This window comes from Pipistrellus hanaki (genome assembly GCF_964339955.1).
Source record: "Pipistrellus hanaki genome assembly, chromosome: 6".
Lineage (NCBI taxonomy): Eukaryota > Metazoa > Chordata > Mammalia > Chiroptera > Vespertilionidae > Pipistrellus > Pipistrellus hanaki.
Window position 1 is genome coordinate 4,953,799 of NC_140508.1, and position 25,278 is coordinate 4,979,076.

The following is a 25,278-nucleotide window of genomic DNA, read 5'->3' on the forward strand; positions in this document are numbered from 1 at the left end:
AATCTAGAAGCCCCTTAACCCATCACTAAACCTACCGGTAACTACTTACCTACTAGTCACTGCTTAACCCATGGCCTACTATTTCACCCGTTGGCCACCATTAACCTGGTAACTCGCCGGTGGACTGGCATTTGCTGGGCGTGGCAGGGGGATGGGACAGCCGTCAGCCGCCCCGCAGCCTCTGGGTCATCTCTCACCGCATGCTCCCCTGAGTGCCTGCTCTGCACCAGGCCCTGTGCGGACACCGCGGGCAGCCTGGGCGGCGCTGAAAGACATGGGCTTGTCCGCACTGGAGGCCTCGGGCCTGGTTGGGGAGCAGCATGTGGGTCCCTGGGTCCCCCGAGTGTGAAGGCATCGCCCCTTCGCCCCTTCTCTCCTGCTCCCCCAGAGCACCTGTGCCTGCAACCCCAGCCACCGCGGCTCCGGCTCTGCCCTTTGGCCTGCGTCCGCGGACTGCGCGTGCCACGCGGAGGTGTGCAGGCACGTGTTCTTATGGGTTTCCGGCTTTTCCGACTAGAATGCTGTGAGTAATGGCTTTGCCTCGTCCCCGTTGGTACCCGCACCAGAGCCGTCCCACTTGCAGGAGGTGCCCTGACCGTGGAGGGGTGGCCGGGCTGAGCCACCAGGATGGCAGGTGCAGTTGGAGAAAGCAGTGTGGCCACTGGAAGCTCCACGTCCCCTTGCCGGCCGCCAGCGCGCGCTGGCCGCAGCCCGAAAGGCGAGCAGGGGCAACGGGGGGTCGTGTTGTCCTTGGTTTTGCGTTTTCTGGGAGGCGTGGGCTGTTTGCTCGCCGTTGGTGGTGAGGGCGCAGGTCTCAGTCCCGCATCCTCCCTGGGGGCGGGTCACCTTCCCCAGGACCAGGCAGGAAGGGACTTCGTGCTTAGGCCGGGGGAAAGGCAGAGGTGACCTCCGAGAGATGAGGAGGCCCCGCACTTACATCATCGTGGCTGACGAAATGGAAATGAAATGAAGGGGCCACGGGCCCCCCAACATGGAGGAACGGCGAACGGGGCCCTGGGTTGGAAGTACAAACCCTCAGGGCAGCATCCACACCTGTGCTGGGGTGTCCGACGGGCACAGACTGTGGTCCCCCACCCCAGACGCTATAAGATGAGATAAGCAGGCGGCTCCTCCTTTGCGTGGCGCCACCATCAGAGGTCCCCGGGGGCACGCGGTCTGTGGAGACAGCGCTGACGTGGCCAAGTGAAGGGTCACTGGCGATTGACGCCGAGAGCTTGTGCGCCAGAGACGACAGCTGATCTTCCCTTGGCGCTGCGGCACGAAGCGGGTGGACAAGCCCTCCAGACGGTGCGGAAAGCGTGCACGTCGGTCACAGCCACCGTGTTCGCTGAGAGCAGGTGGCCACGCTTCGAAGCCAGGCCTCCCGACCGCCATGTGGGAGCGGGGCACGCAGTCACTCGCACTTTGCACGGCAGGTGGCTTCCCCGGGGCCGCCCGGCCTGGAGGGACTGCCCTCCCAGCATGGTGCCCAGTCCCCTGCTGCCCACAGGCCCCGGCCTGGCAGCCCAGCTCCTGAGGCCCCGGGTGCTAAGTAACTATTTGCTCAGCCGGTGACTGACTGCGCCTGCTCCACCGGAAGGTTCGGACCCTGGGCTGCGGCTCCCACCGAAGTCTCCCCCACGTCGTGTCCACAAGAACACAGCCACGTCCCCTGTGGATGTGTGTGCGTGGTCTCACCTGTCCTCAGCGCAGCCGGCCGAGGCCCGGTGGGCTGTGCCCTCAGGTGGGACCTGGGAGGGCCCAGGCACCCTCTGCGGACTCTGCGCTTTTGGGGTGGTCGCCGGTCCCCCGGAAGGCTGCTGCGGGGTAAACGCATGCAGTGAGGGGCGGCAGAGAGGCCTGCCGTGGCTCACACCACACGCATGAAAGACCCCAAACCAAGCAAGCCCCAGCGTGGGTGTGGGTGACAGTGACGAGGGCGTCAGACAGTAACGGGGGGCCCAGGGCAGGAGGCATCCCTGCCCAGAGCAAGGCTCCCGGCCCGAAGCCCCTGTGGCCACTTGGGACGAAGTGCGGCCTGGTGTGGTGCTCTGAGTCTTGTCCACTGAGAGTCCCGGCACCACCTGCCCGCGACGTGCCGGCCGCCTCGGGGCTCCGGGTTCAGCGCCTTCGCGTGTTTGCTGAGGCCCGGGCAGCGGCGGCGAGTGAGGCGGAGCTGTCCATGGCGAGAATGAAGGCCTAGGGGACGACGGCGGGAGGGGACTGGCCACAAAGCCTGTGCTGGGGACGGGGCTCCCCACTTCCTGTCCCCCAAACACACTTCTCCCCGAGAACCCGGCAAGAACATCCAATCTGAGGTTCTCGGGGCGCAGCCGATGGTCCTGAGACGGAGAGAAAAGGAATGCAGAGGCTGCTCCCGGCCCTGAGGCCTTCCACACCCGCCCACCCAGACAGGGCACAGGGCCTGCGGGAGAAGGACGAGCCGAGCCCGGGGCCTGCTGTGTCCACGCCAGACCCGTGTCACGTCCTGACTCGAATGGTTCTTTCCGCTCGGGCGCTGGTCACGTGGCTCCCTCGTCCTTCTGCTGCAGGGACCCACGAGGCAGAATGGCGCTGGCACCCCCTGCCCGGCCGCTGAGGCCGAGCTGCGGGAGGTGGCGGCCCGACTCCGGGTTCAGGCTGCGGTTGAGGGCCCTTTGCGGGCGCCCCCTGGAGGGTCTGCATGTGCCCTGTGACTGCTGAGCCTCAGAGCACTGGACACTGTGCCGGGTGCAGGGCCGGCTGGGAGCGGAAGGAGGTCCTATGCAGGGCTGGGCAGGAGCCTTGGGGCTGGAACCACAGAGGAAATGGCAGCGACAGATGGCAGGTGGGCCAGGCAGCACGGCGAGAGCGGCAGCTCAGCTAAAGGGGAGCGGGGGGCGGGCGCCAGGGCCTGGGAAGAACTTCAGCAAGACGGAGGCCTGAACCCCGGCCCACTGGTGTGGGGGCAGGCCGGTGGGCAACACCCCTCTGCCCAGTTTGCAGGTCTGCAGTGCAGGGTAGGGGGCGGAAGGGGGGGTCTGGGAGGGAGACAGACCTACCAGAGGCCACTAGGGGCTCCAAACACCACAAAGACCAAGCCAGCGGTCGGCTAGGGGCCTCTCGGAGCAGCTGAGCCTGCCAGCCTCTCACCTCCCTCCCCTCTGGCCGTGTGCGCGGAGCCCGGGCTGCTCCGTGGCCAGGGCCACTGACGGAAGCTGGCGGCCTTCCCGAGGGGCCCGGCTACTGTCTGAGTGAGTGGAGGGGCCTGCAGGGCTTCCACTCCCACGGGGAGGAGCGGGCAGTGTGGCCAGGGCGGTGAGAGGCGGAGCTTGAGCTGCTGTGGGGAAGACACCACCCGTCCATAGCAACGCGCAGGCAGGCCAAGGCAGCAAGGCCAGGGCTCAGGGTAGGAGCCTCCAAATGTGTGTGTGTGTGTGTGTGTTTGAACAGTATTTACTCAGAGCTGCTTTACTGTATTTTCATTTGGAAATACTAATTGTGACTTTCAGAACTCCATTCAACTTTCCCAGTGTAATGGAAAGGTGGGCCTGGCAGGAGCCGCGGCGGGCTCAGCAGATGCTCAGTGGCTGTGGCTGATGTCATTACATGAGGTGGCCAGGCTGGCAGCCACGCCACTGAGCTCAGGACGCCCCATCAGGAAGCCTGGAGACCGGGGCCCTCCCAACACCCCCCAAGGCCTGGGCCCCCAGCTCAGCTTTCAGGAGCAGCGGCGTCAGCCAGCTGGGGACCAGGAGTCAGGGGCTGAGGTTAATTCCCACGGGGTCACTGTCCTTGGTGCCCCTGGCCATTTGTGTGGCCTGGGCATCAGCTCTTCCTGTTGGCCACCTAGGTGCCCAGGTCCCCACAGTTGCCCGGGGGACGTGAACTCTGCCGAGTCTGCCTCCTTTCTTTCCAGCAGACACCTGTGGGCCCAGCCTCCTCACTCCACGGGCCCAGTGAGCGTTCGTGATGCGGGAACTCGCCCAGCTAGCCTGGCTTGTGGGCGGTGAGAGACCGGTCAGAGGGACACTCGGTGCGTCCTTGCCAGGGGAAGCACACGCTCTCAGCACACCCAGCCCGGATGCCTTGCCGGGGCCTGGCTCCTCCCAGCTCCCGACCTGGCTCCTGCTGCCCCCTGGCCCTGCCCTGCTCTCCACGCCCAGCAGGGGACTGTGCAGCCCGCGTGTTTAATCAGGGCGGCCAGGACCTCAGCTCACTGCCAACGGTGACTCCCTCTGCCAGCCAATGACGGACAGGAGCTGGTCCCTCGTGTCCCCAGTAGCAGGAGCAAAGGGCGGGGCCCGCTGTCCCCTGGGCTGTGGGCCCGCACACCTCCTCTCCGCAGGCCGCCGGCTGGCTAATTGTCCTCACTGTGCAGCACCTCGCACCTCTGTGGGGAGGTTTCAAAGTGTTAGAAAACAGATGACCGGTCTGTTTTTATAGCCGTGTGGGCGTTTTCTCACTAACAGGCCTGGGCAGGATCTTCTGTGTATTTAGTGGGAAGTTTGCCCCCTGCAGAGTTTGGAACTCAGGAACGGTGTCTGAGTGGGATGTCACAGAGCCCGGGATGCCGGGGGAGCTGGAAACAGTGCAGAGGCCGTGTGGGTGGCCCCCAGCCGGCGCTGTCCTGTCAGCTGGGCCTGACGTGGCGGTTTCCGGTGATGATCAACAAGCCAGGGGGCGGTCAGAAAAAACAGTGGCTGAAGCCTCTGCAGCCAGCTGGCTGTGTCCTCACAGGCAGCTCACCTCTCTGCGCCTCAGCTCCGGAGAAGCTGCGTTTATGGTTCTCAAGGAAGGGAGCTGTCCTCGGAAGGGACGCCGAGCCTGCCAGCCTCTGTGGAGATTCCCGGGATGGGCCACAGCACAGAGCTGCGGCCACCCTCCGCTCCTGAGCCATCTCTCCTGGGACAGCGCCCTCCTCAGAGCTTCGGTGTGGGTTTCTGCAGTTTGTCATGAAAGTGAAGCAAATCGGTGAGCAGGGACCTAGCCAGCGGGCTGCACAGTCCCCTGCTGGGCGGGGAGAGCAGGGCAGGGCCAGGGTGCAGTAGCCAGAGCCACAGCCATCCACCACGTGTATTCAGTGCTGCAGACATGAGGGGGAGATGCGGTGTTCGCCAGCAAGGCTGACATCTCTCATTCGCTCAGCAAACGCCTGCTGAGCACAGCGCCATGCTCGGCACTGCTCTCGGAGACGTGGGTCCGGGACTGCCAGCTGCCCGAGGGAGCGTGCGACCCACCCTTGTGCGTAGCAGCTCACAGACTCCTTGGTCTAAACAGCACAAACGTGTGACCTGAGGTCAGGCATCCAATGAGGGTGGAGTCCAATGGGCAGCCTGTGCCTCCTGGGCTCCGGGGCAGGTCCTTGCCTGTGCTTCCGTCGTCACATGTCCCTCTCTGACTCTGACCTCCTCCCTCCCTCTTACAACGACCTGGTGATGCCCCCGAGCTCTGCCCCAGGAGGGCGCTGTCCCAGGACCCAGGGTCTCCTCCCTGCGAGGCCCTTCACTTCCGGTCTGCAGTCTCCCCCCCGTGAGTCACCTGTCCCCAGGTTCTGGGTGCAGGACGTGGGCATCTGTGAGGGGCCACTGTTCCTTCCCACGGAGGTGGCGGCCCACCACAGCCCTGTGGGCGCTGTGGAACTCGGACACGCACTGGGCGAGAAAGGAAGCTCTCCCTCGCAGGCATCCCCTCGGATCTCCCCGGTCTCCCTGCCCTGCACCAGAGGAGCACGGTGGTGACTCCTGTGTGGCCGGCCCCCCTAGCAGGTGCTGGCAGAGCCAGCAAAGTGGTCAAAGTCCAACCCACCTTCCCAGCGCGGCCAATGGTGTTGCCGAACAGCGGCAGGCCTGTGAGCTCCAGGGGCTCTGCTCAGAGACTGGCTTCCATTGGCCTTTAGAGCGAGTGGCAGGGAGGGGAGACAGAGAGAAACACCGACGTGAGAGGACACGGCTATTGGTGGCCTCCCTCAGGCACTGGGATGGAGCCTGCAACTGAGGTCAAAATCGAACTGGGACCCTTCAGTCCACAGGCCAACGCTCTATCCACTGAGCCAAACCGGCCAGAGCCAGATATTTACTTTTTTAAGTTTAGGCAATTTCTGTTCACCGTTTTCCCCTGGAGGACCATGACACGCGGGAACATTAGGGGTCTTTCCTGCAAAACAGTCCCAGGAAATAACAGGAATACTTCTCCGAAGCCTCAGCCTCCGTGGGCTGCTCTCCCCACCCCCACCTCCAGCCCAGAGGTCCTTTCTCCATCTGTATCTGCTCCTGTAGTTTTTGTTTTAATCATAAAAGCCTTTAGAGTTGCAGATGCAGAGGCACAGAGATGCTTACCCGCACTCACCCGCAAGCCCAGCCCTCCCCCGATGGACCAGGAGCAGTGGGACCTGGGAGAGGGCTGCCCCTCCGGCAGTGTCTGCCGGGTCCCTGGAGGACGAGGTGGGCTGTGTCTCTCGCAAACCCCTTTGCCTTTCTTCTAAAGAGCATGTTCCTGGGAGCCCGTGGCTCACTCGTCTTGTTTGTTAAATTAAGGTCCATTCTGCTGCCCTGACGCTGAGATAAGGGGTGGGGCCTGTGGGAGGCGCCTTGCTCGGTGCAGAGGGAGAGGCGTAAGACAATGCACCGCGTTACTTGTACATCTGAGAAATCAGGGCTGTGGGTCTGGTCATTGTCAAGGTCGGCGTCCCCCACCCTTTAACTGCTTTCTGTTTGTTGGACACAGAAGTGGGGGCCAGCCCAGCGCTGGGACAGGAAGATGCCCTGTGTCAACCACCAGCTCCCTCCGCCTCCAGGGAGACGGTGGGTGCATCTTCCCAGCAGCCTCCGCAGGCCAGGCACTGCCCCGACCCCTCTCCGAATCATCTCATCTAACGTTCAGAGAGGTGGAGCGAGGTGTCCAAGGCCACACAGCTGGTCCCGCCAGCCCCGCCTTAGCTCGGGCGAGCAGCATGCTGTGCTCTTCTCCCCGGCTCAGAGGGGCCACAGGAGGAGCTGCCCACAGCGGGCGGTGGGAGTGAAGCCTCCTGCGTTGGTCTCTGTGCAGCAGCCAGAAGAGTCCAGTCCACGCGCGGCCTTTCTCTGAGAGGGGCCTTTTCTCTCCAGGAAAACGCAGTCTTCCTCGCCGTCGGAGCCCGAGCAGGACGCGGCCACCGGAGGCAGGGACGCGGGGGCGGCGGGCGGGCTGGGCGGCAGGAAGCCTGCGGTTGGAAGCCGGGCCGGCGGGAAGCCAAGGCTCTCCCTGCTCAGCCTTCCCAGTTCCCATCGTCTAATCATCCCCGGTTCGTTGACCTTTCTGCAAATTTTAATTTACACTGAGGAGGAAAATGTCACATAATTCTTATACATTTGGCGGGGCTTTTTCGCCATTAGATTAAAAAACAATTCTCTATCGAGATTTCACGTCAAAAGCCTTCAAGGAGTAATGACCTCGGACAGACGCCTCATCGGTCCCTCCGCAGCAGCGGCACTGCGTTTCTCCGGGAGGGCGCGGGCTGAGGTCCGGTGAGGCCAGGACCCACACCTCCAAAGTGGCCTGGCTAGCCGGCTTCTCCTGCCGGGAAAGCGTCCTCGTGCAGCCCAGACGGGCAGGAGCCTGTTCCCGCCAGAGGCAGCCAGCCCAGCACCCCCCCCCCCCCCCCCCCCGTCCTGGGCGGCTCCCGGAGAGAAAAGGGGCATCACAGCCTCCCCGGAGAGAGTGGCGCCATGCTGGGACGGGCAGGGGCACGCCGCCAGGTGCAGCGGCGGCTGATTGGCAGGCGGGCTTGCAGGGGGGCGTCCTCCGTGCCATTTTGCTTATTGTAGGACAGACATCGCAGTTCGATGTGTAGCGATACCTCCAAACGTGGCAGGTCTGCGAAGGAGCAGCAGGCAGCCGGTGGCACGTGTGCCAGTCACAGGAGACACTACTGTTAACATGTATGTAGCAATGCACACATGGTGGGGTATGATTTCCTCATTCTTATGCTTAGGGCTAGATGCCCAACTGGCTCTGGCCGAAGGCAGGGGAGCAGAAGCAGGTGCGTCCCCAGCACCGCCGCCCCCCCCCGCCCCCGCCAGCCCCCTCCGAACAGGAAGAGGCATGACAGCCAAGCGTGAGTCCCATCCCTCAGAGTCACATGTCCCCCGCCTCGGCCATTGTGAAGCAGCTTGAGGACTGCACACACAGAGCCTCCCTGCTGACCACGGTGGCATGTCATACGATTTGGCAGCTCTTTGTTTTTTTTGTTTGTTTTTTAAATATATTTTATTGATTTTGTACAGAAAGGAAGGGAGAGAGGTAGAGAGTTAGAAACATCGATGAGAGAGAGTCCTCGATCAGCTGCCTCTTGCACACCCCCTACTGGGGATCTGCTCGCAACCAAGGTACATGCCCTTGACCGGAATCGAACCCGGGACCCCTCAGTCCCCAAGCTGATGCTCTATCCACTGAGCCAAACCGGTCCTGGCGATTTGGCAGCTCTTTGTTACTCAGCTTAACCACCTGGTGTTGACTGATACACCCTGATTTCCCAGCATGCATTTCTTCCAGGGATAATAGTGTTTTAGGTTATACAGGTCCCCTCACCTTCCTGGGACCCAGAACCTTCAATGCTCTAGCATCCATGAAAAATTGTCATGAGAGACAATATGCATAGTTGTCGCTCAAGTGATACCGTGTCCTGCCCCTTCCCCACGCCTGGATGTGCTCCTTGGGCGTCTCTGGGCAATAGTGTTGAGGCCGTGAAGACTGTTCCCTCCCTGCTCTTTGGAATCAGGGTCGGCCCTGGCTGAGGAGGAGGTACCCTGGGGCCTGGGCAGAGAGGAGGAGGTGTTTCTCCCCAGGATGGGTAGAATTCACCCCTACCACTGAGCATTCCTAGTTCGAGCCCCATCAGTGTGCCCCACCTGCAGAGGAGCTCAGAGGGGCGTCGTTGGACCCATTTGTCCTGGAGAACTCTTCCATGCTGTCCCCAGGGACCTCAAGGACCCCAGGAGGCCTGGGACAGGTGGATCCTGGTCACTGTCCCCCTCACTGAGGGCTCCTCTTCCTCCTGGGTCCTCCTGGGTCCTCCTGGGGCCCAGGACCAGCCAGGCCCCTGCTGGGCTCCCCGGCACCCTGTGTTCTCAGTGTGCTGTGTGCGTGGTGCCATCGGTCCCCGCTGTATCCGGAGGGGGAACTCTGCTCACGCAGCCTGGCCCCTGGGCCTCAGGGTGGACCAGAGGCACCAGAGCCCCCCATCCTGGTGTGCAGGCCCCAGGGTCTCTCATCTCTAGGGGGCCCCTTATCTCCAAGTGAGCATGAGTGCACCCGGGAGGCCAGAGAGGGGCCAGGCGGAGGTGTGGCTGGGAGAGGGGGGATGTTTACGTTTCCTGAGGCCTTTTCCTTGGCTTTAGAAAAACGGCTGGCAGCCATCGCAAACGTGTTTGCAAAAGGAACGGCTGGTAAAGTTCACGGTGGTGTTTGAATTCAGTCCCAGCAAACTGAGGCCAAGGACCTGCCAGGCCAGGGGGCTGCCAGCTGCCGGGCCTCTGAGCAGGAGGGGCACCAGGGCTCTGCACATCCAGCGCACTGCATGTCTCGCGCCTCTCCTCACACCAGCATGCACCCCGCCACAGCAGCAGTGTGCCCTCAGTGGTGTGCCCCCACACAGGAGTGTGCCCCCACACAGGGGTGTGCCCCCACACAGGGGTGTGCCCCCACACAGGAGTGTGCCCCACACAGGAGTGTGCCCCCACACAGGAGTGTGCCCCCACACAGGGGTGTGCCCCCACACAGGAGTGTGCCCCACACAGGAGTGTGCCCCCACAGGAGTGTGCCCCCACAGGAGTGTGCCCCCACACAGGAGTGTGCCCCCACACAGGAGTGTGCCCTCCACGGGGGTGTGCCCCCACACAGGAGTGTGCCCCCACACAGGAGTGTGCCCTCCACGGGGGTGTGCCCCACACAGGAGTGTGCCCCACACAGGAGTGTGCCCCACACAGGAGTGTGCCCCCACACAGGAGTGTGCCCCCACAGGAGTGTGCCCCCACAGGAGTGTGCCCCCACACAGGAGTGTGCCCCCACACAGGAGTGTGCCCTCCACGGGGGTGTGCCCCCACACAGGAGTGTGCCCCCACAGGAGTGTGCCCTCCACGGGGGTGTGCCCCACACAGGAGTGTGCCCCACACAGGAGTGTGCCCCCACAGGAGTGTGCCCCACACAGGAGTGTGCCCCACACAGGAGTGTGCCCCCACACAGGAGTGTGCCCCCACACAGGAGTGTGCCCTCCATGGGGGTGTGCCCCCACACAGGAGTGTGCCCCCACACAGGAGTGTGCCCCCACAGGAGTGTGCCCTCCACGGGGGTGTGCCCCACACAGGAGTGTGCCCCACACAGGAGTGTGCCCCACACAGGAGTGTGCCCCCACACAGGAGTGTGCCCCCACAGGAGTGTGCCCTCCACGGGGGTGTGCCCCCACACAGGAGTGTGCCCTCCACGGGGGTGTGCCCCACACAGGAGTGTGCCCCACACAGGAGTGTGCCCCACACAGGAGTGTGCCCCCACACAGGAGTGTGCCCCCACAGGAGTGTGCCCCCACAGGAGTGTGCCCCCACACAGGAGTGTGCCCCCACACAGGAGTGTGCCCCCACAGGAGTGTGCCCTCCACGGGGGTGTGCCCCCACACAGGAGTGTGCCCTCCACGGGGGTGTGCCCCACACAGGAGTGTGCCCCACACAGGAGTGTGCCCCCACAGGAGTGTGCCCCCACAGGAGTGTGCCCCCACACAGGAGTGTGCCCTCCACGGGGGTGTGCCCCACACAGGAGTGTGCCCCCACACAGGAGTGTGCCCCCACAGGAGTGTGCCCCCACAGGAGTGTGCCCCACACAGGAGTGTGCCCCACACAGGAGTGTGCCCCACACAGGAATGTGCCCCCACACAGGAGTGTGCCCCCACAGGAGTGTGCCCCCACAGGAGTGTGCCCCCACACAGGAGTGTGCCCCCACACAGGAGTGTGCCCTCCACGGGGGTGTGCCCCCACACAGGAGTGTGCCCCCACAGGAGTGTGCCCTCCACGGGGGTGTGCCCCACACAGGAGTGTGCCCCACACAGGAGTGTGCCCCCACAGGAGTGTGCCCCACACAGGAGTGTGCCCCACACAGGAGTGTGCCCCCACACAGGAGTGTGCCCTCCACGGGGGTGTGCCCCACACAGGAGTGTGCCCCACACAGGAGTGTGCCCCACACAGGAGTGTGCCCCCACACAGGAGTGTGCCCCCACAGGAGTGTGCCCTCCACGGGGGTGTGTCCCCACACAGGAGTGTGTCCCACACAGGAGTGTGCCCCCCCCGCAGGGGTGTGCCCTCCCGCAGGGGTGTGCCCTCCCACCCTGGCACGGGGTGTGCCCTCGCACAGCGCTGGGGCCCCGGGTCCCTGAAGAGCAGCCTGGGCAGTGGATTCAGTGCCGCCAGATTTGTACCCACAGAGTCCAGGCCCCAGGAAGGCCCCTCGCTCAGAACCCAGAGGCTCTGGAGTTTGTGAGCTCAGGGCAATTGGGGGGAGGCTGCAGGGTCCCAGCCTCGGGGGCCCACGCCACCCCTTGAAGATCCGGAGGCATTTGCCCACCTGCAGCCTCAGGACTGGGTTTCTGAATCTCCTGAAACCAAGTCCCTTCCTGGCACCGAGCTGCCCCTCCCTCAATCTCAAGCAGAAAGAGCAGTGGGGCTGCCTGAGGCCACAGTCACCTTCATCCCCAGGAGTAAGAGGGCTGCCCCCGCCCCACCCCTGCAACCGCCGGCATGTGGTCTATGTATCATCCACGTTGGTGGTCGGGCTGCTCTGCCCCAGATCCTCCTTCTCATTTGTACGTCTGAGGTCAAAGGCAAAGGGTGGCACGTGTTGCATGTGTGTGTGTGTGTGTGTGTGTGTGTGTGTATGTAATCTAAAGAACCAGCCTCAGGGCAGGCCAGGGTTCCAATCCCGCTGCCGCCTCTTGCCGCTGCCAGGCGTGAGGTGTCTGTGAGCCTCAGTTTCCTCAGCTGCACAATGGGACAGTGCCACCTGCCAACTGTGCCTCCTGTCGGCTCAGCGGGCGCTGGGCAGGGAACGAGGCACTGCCCGAGCGACCGGACGTGGACGAGGATGACTGTGATTCCGAGTTAAATCAGAACACGATCTTCCGTGTCTGATGGTTTTGTCTAAGGCGTTGAAATGACACTGGCGTTTAAATTTCTCAAGATGAGAGAGAAATTAGGTAAAAGACAAATATAAATAGGAGGTTCCGACTGCCGGACAGAGCAGATGGCGAGTCCTGGTCATACGGAAGCCGGACGCCGCGGCTGCAGGTTGTCACGAGGCCCCCTTTCCCCTGGCGAGCGGGTTCTGGTGAGACACGGACTGGAGGGGTGCCCACGTCTAAGACCCACAGGTCACGTGAGCACCGCTGGGAGCCCCAGACTGACCCACTGGGGCCCGTCCCGGAGGTTGGACACGGCAGCCGTCCCTAGTGGCATCGTCTCCAGCTTCCCGAGGTCCCAGCCCGCGGAGGACGTCGGCATCGGAGAAGCCGGCTCCGCGGCCGCACCGCCAGCTGCTCCCGGAAGGTGCGTGGCACTGCCCAGGCGCCGGCACAGCCCGGGCTGCTTCTCCCCAGGACCCATCGCCCAATCCAGGACGCGAGCCCCGGCTGTGCCAGCCCGTTGGTGTTGTCAGAAACCTGCTTTTGGAGAACAAAGGTGCTTATTCACGCATCTAGGGCCAACCTCTCAGCAGTCATGGGACCGTCATTTTGTGTGTCCGTGTCACACTGACGGACCCAGTGTTTGCTGCTGGTTCTAATTTGTTTGCTCTAACGCAGTTCGGAAGTTTCCTGTCACGTGAAGACAAGGCCATTTCCCCTCCATCAAAGGGACGGTCCCACGAGCGGCGGCCATCACACCCCCTGTCCGCCGGGGTCTCCACCTGTGGGCTCTCCCGGGCCAGACGAGGAAGCAACACCTGGTTTCCCCCCTTTTAAAGCGTTTTTACGTTCAGCCCACGGGTGGGAGGTGCCGGTAACGGGCGCAGGGGAAGGGAAGGATTTTATTTGTTACTGTTTATTATTTTTGAGCAGGCGACAGTAAACTGGTGAGCATGGAGGGAAAACACTGCATCGGTGTAACCGTGGAGCTCTTAGTTTCTAGAATAAATAGCAATTAAGTCATGTAAGCAGCGACAGTGAAATTGCTTCAAAAACCAATCCTCCCACCGTGATTGCTGAGGGACCCACATGGTTATATATACGGAGTGACTTTAACCATCGCCTGTACCAGCAGAACGTGGCTCCGGCTGGGGGTGCCTCGCAGTTTGCAGGCGGGGAGGGTGCACGTGCAGGTCCAGGGAGGCTCCCGGGGGTCTCCGCCTGGAGCACCAGGGCCTGCGACGCAGCCATTGGGGCTGGCAACCCGGTGCCTAATGGACGTTTGGGAAGCAAACGCTGTGCCTGCCTGGCAGTGGGTAGACTAGCTGCCTGCACTCTGCAGCCAGGTCACCGGCAAAGCACCTGGCTGCCCCAGGTCGCCGCCGGCCGCCGGCCTGGTGGGCAGTTCGCAGGCGCCAGGTTTGTGCCCGGAATAAAACAGTCCTGAGGACGCAGCGGTGGGAGCCCGCTCAGAGCTGCTCCTTTCCGGCCCGCACTCGGCTCTCTTGGGTGGGAGATGTCCGTTCGAAGCCTGGGGGCACCGTTTGCGTGGTGGGCGAGGCGGCCGTGCTTCAGGTGGACAGCACCCAGCACCCAGACCCCAAGGTGCCGCAGGAGCGCGGCTCGGCTGTCTGTGGTCTCAGAAAGCCATCCACTGGTTTTTAGTTCCCTTTTCTGAGCCTCTTCGTGTTCCCAGGGGGAGAGAGAAAACCCCAGACCGACTCAAACATGCCTGTCGTGCTGATTCCGCTGTCCCTAGGAACCAGAACCTGTGCCGGAAGGACACCGTGCGACCACTGCCTGCCCTCCCCCTCCCCCACCACCCACTCCGGGTCCTGACCCTTCTCTCCCTCCTCTTGCAGTCAAGTTCAGCAACTGTCTGGGGACCAAGGGGACGCAGTATGAGACCAGCAGCGTGGACTTCAAAGTCGGTGCAGACGGGACGGTCTTTGCCGCCCGGGAGCTGTGGATCCCCGCTGAGGAGGTGGCCTTCACCGTGACTGCGTGGGACCGCCGTATCGCCCAGCGATGGGACGCCGCAGTGCGGCTGCTGGTGGCCCAGGCCTCGTCCCCGCTCTCCGGACACAAGGTAAGGTGGCCGCCACGGCGGGCATGGTGAATGCCCTTTCTCCTCAGGTCTGTTCGCCTACAAAGCCCGGGAGACAGGCCAGCCCCTCGGTGGGCTGGGACAGCCGGAGGGGGCGCTTAGAAGAGGGGGGGCGGGGGGAGAGGAGAGAAAAGGACAGAAGGAGGGAGAGGACAGGGAGGCAGGAGGCAGGGAGGAGACAGAGGAAACACAGATGGAGTAACATTAACAGCCCTCCCTGACTTCCCCCTGCTTGCCTGCAGAGCCTGTCTCCACAGGTCGGAGTGGGGTGAATTCACCCTCCCCGATTCCCAAAAGGTCTCTCTCATTGCTACATTGCCTAGCAACCATGGCCAACCCCCGAAAGCCTCCATGTTAGGTTTCACGTGCCCAAGGGGGCCAGTCTTGGTCCTTTTCTGCCCATCCCATGTTCAGCTGCTGCATCGGCCTGGGTGTAGGGGCTGCAGGGCCAGCGGGGAGATCCCAGCCTGGCTGCCACAGCCACCTGCCCAGGGACAGCTGGTGGGAGGGAGTATGTGAAGCCCTGACATGAGGCTGTGCAGCCATGTCATCGGGGCGGCATGTGTGGCTCGTTGGCAAAGGGAAGCATGGGGTGGAGCGGCACAAGGCGACCTTGGATGGCGCTCACAGCTCCCTCAGGCAGTAATGGGTTAAACTAGAATCCTTTCTAACAATAAACCTATTGTCTGAACCTCGCTGGGACAGTCTGCAAGTTTCCCCAAATCTCTTGGCCAAGGAACCCTTTTCATGAAATTTTTTGCAAGAGAGGTGTCCAGGGAACCCACTTTAGGAAAAGGGGATCTGCAGCTTGTTTTAGAGGCGGCTGCAAAAGAGAAGGTGGTGACTCAGGTGACAGGTTTTCGTTGGTGAGCTGCCCCCGGGGAGGGCATCGCAAGTGCCTCGGACCAGGTGTCAGGTCACGGTCCCCAGGCCAGGGCCTCGACCTGTGGGGACGAAAACCGGGTCAGAGGACTGGTTGTTCATCTCTCCTGAGTGGTTACCACAGGTGTCCTGAGGAAAAGGCAATGAGCAAGGCAAGCCTGGGGCCCCTGTCCCAAGTGGCGCCCCTCCCTGCAGGTGGCGGGGACAGGGGCTGGAGGACAGGAAAGCGGCAGTAAGCCGCCAGCCCTGACTCTGGTGCAGACCCTGAGCAAAGAGTGGGCTCCTTCCGGCCTCAGTAAAAGGCAGTGATTGAAAACATGCCTCCTGTCAGGCATGTTAATGAAGTCAGCTCCTGGCCCTCCGTGGAAGGTGGTTGCGATTAGTCAGTCCCCGTAGGCGTGCACCCCCAACCTCACCTTGGTCAGGCTCGGAGCGTCTGTGGGACTGCACAGCCACGTGTGTGAACTGTGACCATAGGAGACGGCGGGCAGTCCTCACCCACCTACCGGGCCTGGTTCCAGTGTTGCCACCTGCATGGCTTCCTTCTTCCTCTTACTCCGAACCCAAAGCAGCCTGGCCTGGCTGTAGGATGTCACACAGACCCTGCTTTATGTGGCATCGCCTCTCCTAGCCCGCACATGTCCACAGAGGGCACTGTCATTGTCCCCACCTTGCAACGGAGAAACTGAGCCATGTGACTGCAACCCCTTTGCTGCATGGGAGAACGATGTTTAGAGAAGAGTGAAGGGTGACTGTGAGGGCAGCTGAGCCCATGGCACAGCCGTACCCCACCCGTGGTGGAGGGCCTGGCTGTCTGGCTGTGGGTTGGAACCAGGGCTTCTCCAACTTACTGGCTGACAAGGCAGAACAATCATATCTAAACACTGATGTCAAGAAATTATGAAAAGTAGAAAGAAAGAAACAGAAAATTCAAGAGGATGAAATATATGGACAGAATCAACAGACAAAACCTGGCTCTATAAACTACTAAGCCAAGCCTTGCTGATGGCTCAGTTGCTTAGAGAATTGTCCCATACACCAAAAGGTTACAGGTTCAATCCCCAGTCAGGGCACATTCCCAGATTGAGGTTTGATTTCCAATCAGGGCATATACAACCAGTCAGTATTTCTCTCTCACATCAATGTTTCTCTCTCCCTTCCTCTCTCTCTACAAAAATTAAAAAAAAAAAAAAAAAAAAAAAAAAAAAAGCATATCCTCAAGAGAGGATTATAGTAAAATAAACTACCAACCAATCTGATTGTATAAGAAAAAAAAATTGCAAATTATCCTAATCAGGAATGAAAAGAGGGTATCATGACCAATGTCATACACTAAAAAGAGCATTTAAGGGTATTATGTATGATCTATGCCAACCTATTCGAAAATACATATGAAATGGATAACACCCTATATAATAAAAGCCTAATATGCAAATTGTCCCTTCAACTGGGACTTCTACCAAGGTACAGGGCCGGCCCGCTAACCACTCATGGCCCCTCCCCTGCCCAGCCCAGACCATGAGCCCCAATCAGGGCGGGCTGGCCGTACCCCACTTGTGCACAAATTCATGCACTGGTCCTCTAGTTCTAGAAATATACAGCTCACAAAAACTAGTATGAGAAGGAAATCTGCACTGTTTTATTCCAAGCAAAATTTAAATTAAAATCCTTATCATAAAGAAATGCCCACACCATCCCTGCTCCACTGGTAAGTTCTATCCAAGCCTTCGGAACAATTGAAACTAACCCTGTACACATCATCCAGAGAGCTGAGCAAGAAGAATCATTCCTCAAACAAGCAAGTGCCATGTCCAACCACCACGAGCTCCCAGCCAAAACCTTGAAAGAGCAGCAGGGAGGTCATTATAGGCCAGCCTGCTCACAGCAGATGGGAAAAATACCTAAACAAAATACATATACACAAAATAAGCCAGGCCACACAGTGTGTCCAAGAATGCAAGGTTGTTTAACATGTTAAAGTTAGTCCGTGTAATTCAACACAGAGTAAAGTGCATAGTGATTGTAAAATTTCACCTTCATTTAGGATGAAAATATCAGCCAATTGGGGGAAAAGGGACTGTCCTTAAGCCTGTAAAGGGTATCTACGAAAAGCAGACCGCAAACCTCCAGTCTACTTTGGAATACCCAAGGCCTTCCTTGACATTGGAAAGAGGACAAGGTCATCCCTACATCACATGCTGGGGGTTCGAGCCAAGGTTAGGCAAGAAAAGGAGATCCAAATAAATAGAACTGGCATTTGTAGCTGATATGATGTGACTGAAGATCTGGAAGAATCTGTAGGTAGCACGCTGCAGTTAGAGTGAGGGTAGCAAGGATGGAAAAGCCATCCTCCCTCTACAGACCGGAATAAATCATCAGAAAATGAAACTGGAAGTAGGATACGAGTTACGATAGTATGGAAATGATCACAAAACTAGAAGTAAGCCTAAAACTGTCCCAGACCCTTCCCCATTACTGAGAACCCTTTAAAGGGAGGGGGTGCTGTCGGCAGGTTTTGTGTCGTGGGAATGCCAGTTCCCCCAAAGGTTTCTGCAGACTCGGCACAGTCCCTTGTTCGTAGGAGGTTAACAAGCTGACTTTACATTTTCTAAACGGAATGCAAAGGCCAAGAATGGCCTAGAATAACAGGAACACGGGACTTGGGCATCAAGACACACGAGTAGACCCAGCCAAGCTCCCCGGTGCCCTGGAGGCCAGAAGCACCCACCCCACCCCATATGCAGCCAGTGCAGTCTCCAGTCAATGTTGCAGGGTTCCCCATGAAGCGGAACCACTGAACTGTAAGAGCTAAAATGGTCGGTTTGTGCGCGAAGAGGGTCAGAGGGACAAATGGAACAGAAAAGCAAGCCCGGAAAAAGGTGTTTAAACTTGTAAAAGATCATCTTCATAGAGGCATCCCTTTTACACAGTAAGATTCGCCTACTTCACATAGACGATTTGGCAAATTCTGTCAAACGCGCATGACGAAGACCCTGGGTTTTTGTAGGACACCAGAGGCCAGCCAGCCACAGGCAGCCAGCCCAGACCTGCTGCCTGCCTCTCAGTGCTCTGCAGCTAGGAAAGGTTGCTACGGTTTAAATGGTTGTAAAAGTGTGCTAATAGCCTTGATTTTGCTCCTTGGCCCCCAAGGCCTAAAAATCTCAACTCTCTGGCCCTTTAACAAAACGTTCGCCAAGCCCTACTTGTCATAGGGAGAGGGCTGTCTTTCCAATAGTGATGTGGGCCCGTGGCACCTCCCACGCCACAGCCCGCCAGCTCCGTGGGCTGTGACTCTGCATGAGCAAGACACGGCGAGACAACCGGCAGAGCGTGAGGAGGGGTCGTGGGCCGCCTTCTCGCTCCTCTGCTCGCCAAGAAAGCGGGAAGTTGAGCCGGGGGATGGGAGAGGATATATGTAACCTGACAACGAAGGACTCACCTCCGGGTGCTCAGAGGATGTCAGTCACCGTGAAGGAGGAGAGCCAGGCTCGGCCAGTGTGGCCGCATCAGCCCGCAGGGCAGCAGGTTCGGCTCAACACTGAGAGCGGGAGGGCGGGGCACAGCTGGGATGTTCATGCACTCACAGGGGGGTGCATTTTGGTGCAATGTCTTTTTTTTAAAATATATTTTATTGATTTTTTACAGAGAGGAAGGGAGAGGGATAGAGAGTTAGAAACATCTATGAGAGAGATAGATCAATCAGCTGCCTCCTGCACACCCCCCACTGGGGATGTGCCTGCAACCAATGCACATGCCCTTAACCAGAATCAAACCTGGGACCTTTCAGTCTGAAGACCGACGCTCTATCCACTGAGCAAAACCGGTTTCGGCTGGTGCAGGGTCTTTAGACCCTAATCCAGTGTGTTCACTCAGTTGAACATACACGCACTCACTTAAAAGGAAACCACTTCCTCTACTCACAGCACATCCGGCACCAAAGGGAGGGCTCTCCGCCTGAGCCATCCTCCAGCTGCACAGACACGGCAGACCCAGGTGAGGGCTTCGGGCCCCGATCCCAGCAGCAGCATGAGCGAGTGTCCCGGACACTGAGAGGGAGAAGCAGACGCCAGCAGGAAACGCACACTCTGTGATTGCACCCAAGTGGGTCCAAGTGTATATCCGTCGGGGCAGCGTCGCCCGTGGGAGGCGGGAGGAGGGGGCTGGTGAGGCCAGAGAACACGAGGCAGGGCTTGGGGGCAGGGGTCTAGTCCGTGATCATTTAACTGCTCATTGATGTTTCAAGCATTGAAGGGAGATAGTTTATAATTCACCATTTTAACGCTGTGTCTTAATGCATGCCGAGCGCTCCCTGGCTGGGATTGGACAAGGTGGAGAGTTCAGACAGGACACGGTGAGCAAGGTTTCTGTCGGCAGAATGTTCTAGAGACAGGGACTCCTTTAAAGAAGCAGTTTGCAGTGTTGGCAGTCTGGGGGCGCTCTTAGGAAGGGAGCCGGGAAGCGGCACCCTGGAGGATGGCCTTTCCTTCTCGAAGGTCCAGGCCCTCCGTGTCTGTGGCTCCGTGGCCTGGGCGGAGCTGGGCAGGCTGGCAGCTTCACACTCGGACGACCCATCGGATCTGGCAGCCTTTCTCCTTCCCATCCACGGCTCCCGGCAACTGACAGGCAGCATTCGGCAGGCAGAGCGGCTGGTGCGGGGAACGATTGGTGTGTGTAGTCTTGCAGGAAAGCTGATAGCAATTCAATTAGAAAATGCAAATGCGGCCACACACCTCCCTGGGGAGCGCTGAGCGCCTGGGGAGCACTGTGCACACTGACGGGCGGGGGCCCACGTGTCAGCTCGGCGCCGTGGCACGCAGAGGGCAATGGGCCTGTGGGCATAGTTTGCAAAACAGGAGCCGGGTTTGTGAAGCTATATTGGGTCTTTGGCTGCGTCAGCATTTGGGAGACTCAGCGGCGACACCCGTGCCAGACGGCCGCGCCCGCCATGTTCCTCCCTCGGGCTTCCTGCCCCCAAGTGTGGGTGAGCTGTGTCCCCCGGAACCTCACGTCGCAGCCCCACCTACAGGCTCCCAGGTGGGTCTGTGTGTCTGCAGGGTGTGCAAAGTCATTGATGAGGGTGAGGGCATTGGGGGCGTGTGAGGGGGAGAAGCAGACACCAGGCAGGAAACGCACACTGGCGCCCTTATGACAGGCACAGAGGGATAGCGTGTGACAGGGGGCGGCGGTGCTTCTGTAGGCCCAGGGCCCCCGAGGTGCCAGGCCACCACAGTACCTCCAGAAGGGCCTGGAGGGACCTCCTTCCTCCGGAGGACCCTGCCCGCCCGCCCTGGCCCCAGACTTCCAGCCCTAAGAGCGGAGGGTGCATGTCTGGGGGTGGGGGGTGGGGGGACGGTAGCCCCGAGACACTCACACCGGGGTGGGATCTGCGTCTTCCTGCCCAGATGGAGACTCAGCCTCTGGGAGTGCAGATGCCTCTTCACCCTGAAGGAGGGATGAGGCCCGACCTGAGGGCCCACCAGCGCCCCAGACGCCCTCAAGGCCTCTTCTTTCAGCCGCTCGGGTCTCCACAGCAGCGAGAACCCGGCTTTCCCGAGTCTTTAGCCCGCGTCCATTACCCCCTCCCGTGGTCTGGGATCCGCCATCCCCATGGTCTCCACTGCCCGTCCCCACAGTTGGCCCTCCTCCACCCTGTGAGGGCATCTCCAGGGCCCAGGTTCCTTATAAAACGGGGAGGGAGGCCCTGGTTGAGCATCGTTCCTGTGCCCACTGGGGAGGTGAGGCCCCAGGGGCCAGGCCTGCCCGTGCGGATCCCTGAGTGGCCTGCGTCCCCATGAGCCCAGAGGCCGGTGTGCGGCCTGAGCCCTGGCACACGGTCCAGAGCTTTCTCAAGGGGCTGGGAGGGGCTTGCATGGCAGGTGTGACCGCGGGGAAGCACCTGAGGTCTCTAGGCGCCGCCCGGAAGCAGCGAGCTGGTCCCTCTGTCCTTTCCCACAGTCAGCCCTGCCCGTGCGCTGAGAAACGGAGACACGGCCGCAGTGTCACACCGGCGTCCCCGCTCCCGCTCCGGGGACGAGGCCGGCGGCCGGGATGAGGGTCAGGCCCTCCCCTCCGGCAGACGGCGTGAGACTGCTGCAGACCCTCTCGGCTGCCGTGGGGCCGCGCCCGTGCCCCGTGGACTCTGTGCATCCTCCGCGGCAGAGACCCCCACGGGCAGCCGGCAGAGCCCACCCCAAGGCGGTGTTCATCAGGTGAACAACGCCCCCAAAATAATCGCCGCCTTTAACTCTTCGTAGGTGTGGAGGCGGGAGGGACTGTTCTGAGGGGTGAGCGGCCTCTGCCCGGGGTTTCTGGCGGCCCCGGCCCACGCACCGAGGCCATGGAGGCTGCCGCTGTCCGCGCCGGCAGGAGCCACAGGCGGAGGTCACACTGGGCGGTGCTCCCGGCGGCAGATGGCCTCCCAGGGCGCCTCCTGCAGCTCGGCCAGGGCACAGCCAGGCTGAGGACCTGCCCCAGGCCGGTCCCCGTGGAGGGCACTGCCCGGGGCACTCTCAGGGAGACCTGCTCGGACAGGACCAGGCGAACAAGCCCCCACATTGACTTGCTCGTGTGGTTAGGCCCCAGTCAAACCCTCTCTTGTCCTGGCCAAGGCTTCCAGAACCATCCGAGCAGACGGAACTGACCATTTTTCTCCCTAATTGATGCCAACATGAACCGCTCCATTCATTTCCGCCATTAACAACTCTGGGGAAAGTGACACAATTTGGCTTAACTTAGTAATTTAAAGTTTCACTGTGATGTGCCTTTTCCTGTACACTGAAAGGTGATTTCACTTCAGAGAGCTCTCACTAAACATAATTTCTTGATTCTCTAGACTAGAGCAAGTCCTCGAGCAGGGCCTGGGAAGACATCTGGGCGGTATTTTACATACAGGTGTTTGCAGGGGAACTACCTTCCGGAGGACGGAGCCTCCTCCCCACACGGTGCCCAGCCCGGCCGCCCCGCTCTCAGCGCTCCCCCTGCCCGCTGCCCCTGAGGCTGGCCTGGCCGGACCTGCTCTAGCCCCGCGTCTCAGAGGGCTTCTGCAGCCCCGTGGAGCGTCTCCCAGGCACACCCACCATGCGGACCCTGCCCACCGGGGAGCCTGGTTTGTTGGGTCAGGACGGTGTGGTCCCCAGCATTCCTGTCACATGGAAACTCACACCTCGCGCACCTGCCAGGCAGGCCACACCCACCTCAGCCGACATGGCAGGAGGCCCGCAGGCACCCAGGGCTCCTGCACTGAAGGCCGGCCCGGACTGTTACCCCCATCCAGTGACCCCGAGTGTGTTAGCGGCCAGCCGGCTGGCTCACAGCCTGCGCTCCCTGGCTCTTCATAGCCCTGCGTTCCCATTGGTGTGCAGTGGGCAGCAGAGAGGAGGGTACATTATACCCTGCATGGCGCCAGAGGAGGTGGTGACGCCGCCCTCCAGGCACTTCCTTTTCCTGTTTTGGGGGGTTTTGTTGTTGTTGTTGTTTTTATATATATATTTTATTGATTTTTTTTACAGAGAGGAAGGGAGAGGGATAGAAAGTCAGAAACATCGATGAGAGAGAAACATCAATCAGCCGCCTCTTGCACTCCCCCTACTAGGGATGTGCCCGCAACCAAGGTACATGCCCTTGACCGGAATCGAACCCGGAACCCTTGAGTCTGCAGGCTGACGCTCTATCCACTGAGCCAAACCGGTTTGGGCCTTTTCCTGTTTTTTAAGGCGATCATTTAAAACCTGCCCGGTCCGTCTTGTATTGTTCATCTCTCACTTGCGGAGGACGCTGGGGGAGGCGGCCCGCCTCTAGGTGACACTGATGAGTCCCTGAGGGCTCACGTGGGAGCTATCAGCAGACAGCAGTCCCCGACGAGGGGCCAGGTGGGCACAGGCAGGGGCCTGGGGAGGGCGCTCAGGAAAACGGGGTGCGGGATGAGGGCCAGCAGGTGGAGGCGGAAGACAGTCACTGTTGGAGTTCAGGTTTGGGCTGGGAGTGATGGGATTTGTGGGCATCATGAAACTGGCCCATGATCTTGGGGCTCAGCCTGGCAGTGCTGAATGCCATGCTCCAAGGGGGCCTGGGTCACTGGGTGTCCAGGACACGCCCGCCCCACCCACGTCCCCACCCGCCACCCTGGGAATGTCTGGCAGAGCGGGCGCAGACCTGTTGTTACCTCTGTCTCAGGCTTTGAAATAGCCACGTTTATTTATTGATACATGCACGCAGAGATTAATGCCAGGCCAGCTCTTCCCGAGCAAATGAAGATAAAGCGGGCGTTCGGGCTTTTATGTGGCTCTGTGAAGCCCTTCCAAACTCTGTCTGGAACTCACAAGGCCCAGGTGAGCCTCTGCCGGTGCCCCAGCGGCCCCGAGGCAGCCGTGTGCTCTCCGCACCATCACGCGGGGCTGTGGGGGCGCGCAGACAGCACCCCAGGGGCTGTGCTCGTGGCGGGGGCTCCCGGGCACCGTGTGCGAGGTGGTGTAGCCAAGCCCACCTGCCCTGTGCGGACACGCTCAAGAGCAGACCTCGGCCTGGCCCTTCTGAGGCAGGGCCTGGGGACAGTGGGGGAGCCCAGGCCAGGCTGTGAGTTGGTGGAGCGCGGGCACCTAGAGGGCCCCCTAAGCACGGATTCCGAGCCCACCCAGAGGCAGCAAGCCCAGGTGGGACCTGAGACTGCGTTTCTGACAGCTCCTGAGGCCGACCCGCTGGGACCTCGGAGCTCTCCCTGCACAGCCTGAGGTTTATTGCCACGCCCAGCTGCAGCGCCCTCTGCAGGGGGACACTGGTCTCTGCACAGCTAGGCCAGGACTGGGAAAGGGGTGCAGCCTCAGGCAGGAGCCTCCAGCAGAGGAGGGTCACACCCTGCCAGGTGCTCTGGCCTTGCAGTCTGATGCCCAGGGTTCAAATCCTGCCTCTGCCTAACGAGCTGTGTGACCCTCGGGTATTCCTTGGCGCCTCTAAGTGATATCAATAGATAAAATAGAGAAGGTAGACCAGAGACCGGGATGGCAGGACACAGGCTTTATTGGAGGGAAGGGTACCTCGAGCGAGGGGCTTACAAGCACTTTTAAGAATAGAGGGCGGGGCTTAGGGCACTCAGCACACGCTGATTGATTAGGGACCTAGGGACTTAGGAATCGGGGGCTTAGGGTATTTGGCAGGTGCTGATTGGTGGTTCAGAGCTCAGGAATGTCTGGCCGCAGGTGGGGTTTACGTCTGTCTATCAACTGAGGGAAGGGAGGATCTATCACTAAGTCCCCTAGTAAAGTGGGGGTGCCTCCCGCTGAACTAGCGATGGGGCGGATTTGGGTGGAAACTGAACGCTCAGCCCCAGGGGCGTGGGAAGCAGCTGTGCGCTGGATGCCAGGAGAGCGTGTGGCCAGGACCATCCTAAATGCAGTTCTGGAGACGACCCCACCCTGCTCCTCACGACTGAGGCCTGGTCCCGAGGCAGCGCCCAGCAGTGGGTGCCATGTCCACCCCGCCGGGAGCAAGGCCAGGAGGGTGCACGTGCCTGGGGGCTCCTTGCTGAGGAAGGAGGCGTGACCTGGGAAAGCCTTCGGCGCTGATTGCTGCGAACTCCTGGACTTGGGAGCTGAGCACAGTGAGACCGCAGGCCCGATGGGACGTCCCAGGGCGCTCACCGGAGTGTGGTGGCCAGGTGGGCTTTTCCTTGGAGTAGCTTTCCGTTTGGGCATCCGGGCATATGGACTCTTTTGTTTTTGTTTGTTTGTTTATTTGTTTTTTTTGGGGGGGGGTTGTTTTTGTGGGTTTTTTGTCATCAACAAGGCAGTTTTGTGGCGTGGGCTCCCGGGTCATTGTGCACGAGGTGAGTTTGGCCGAGCGACGCTGGGAGGAGGCGGCCCACCTCCAGTGCATGTTTAACTTATTGCTGTGCAGCTTTTTGGCAAAACAGAGTGGGGCCGTGTCTCTGTCCACAGAGGGCGATGCCGAGACCAGCCGGGGCCTCGCGGGGCCTTGAGCTCAGCTGGAAGGGGAGGACCCCGCCAGAACTGCTCAGACACCTCCAGCCAGCTTTGTCCCCTCTGCCACGCCCAGGTGCAGGCGCCCTCTGCAGGGGGGACACTGGTCTCTGCACAGCTGCCTTGGCTGTCCTGGCCCAGGTCGGCCTTGCCGTGGGAATTCCCCGGCTCAGAGCCTGAGACTCAGCACAAAATGAACA

At 60.6% G+C, this 25,278-nt stretch overlaps 1 protein-coding gene across 2 annotated transcripts in view; it reads left to right on the top strand.

Annotated features, from left to right (window-relative positions):
- CDH4 (cadherin 4) overlaps positions 1-25,278 on the top strand; it is a 323,280-nt gene that overhangs the window by 208,400 nt on the left and 89,602 nt on the right. For both annotated transcript variants that reach the window (XM_084888990.1, XM_084888991.1), the window contains exon 3: positions 13,981-14,207. In XM_084888990.1, coding sequence (XP_084745116.1) covers positions 13,981-14,207 — 227 coding nt within the window. The remainder of the gene's footprint in view (positions 1-13,980; positions 14,208-25,278) is intronic.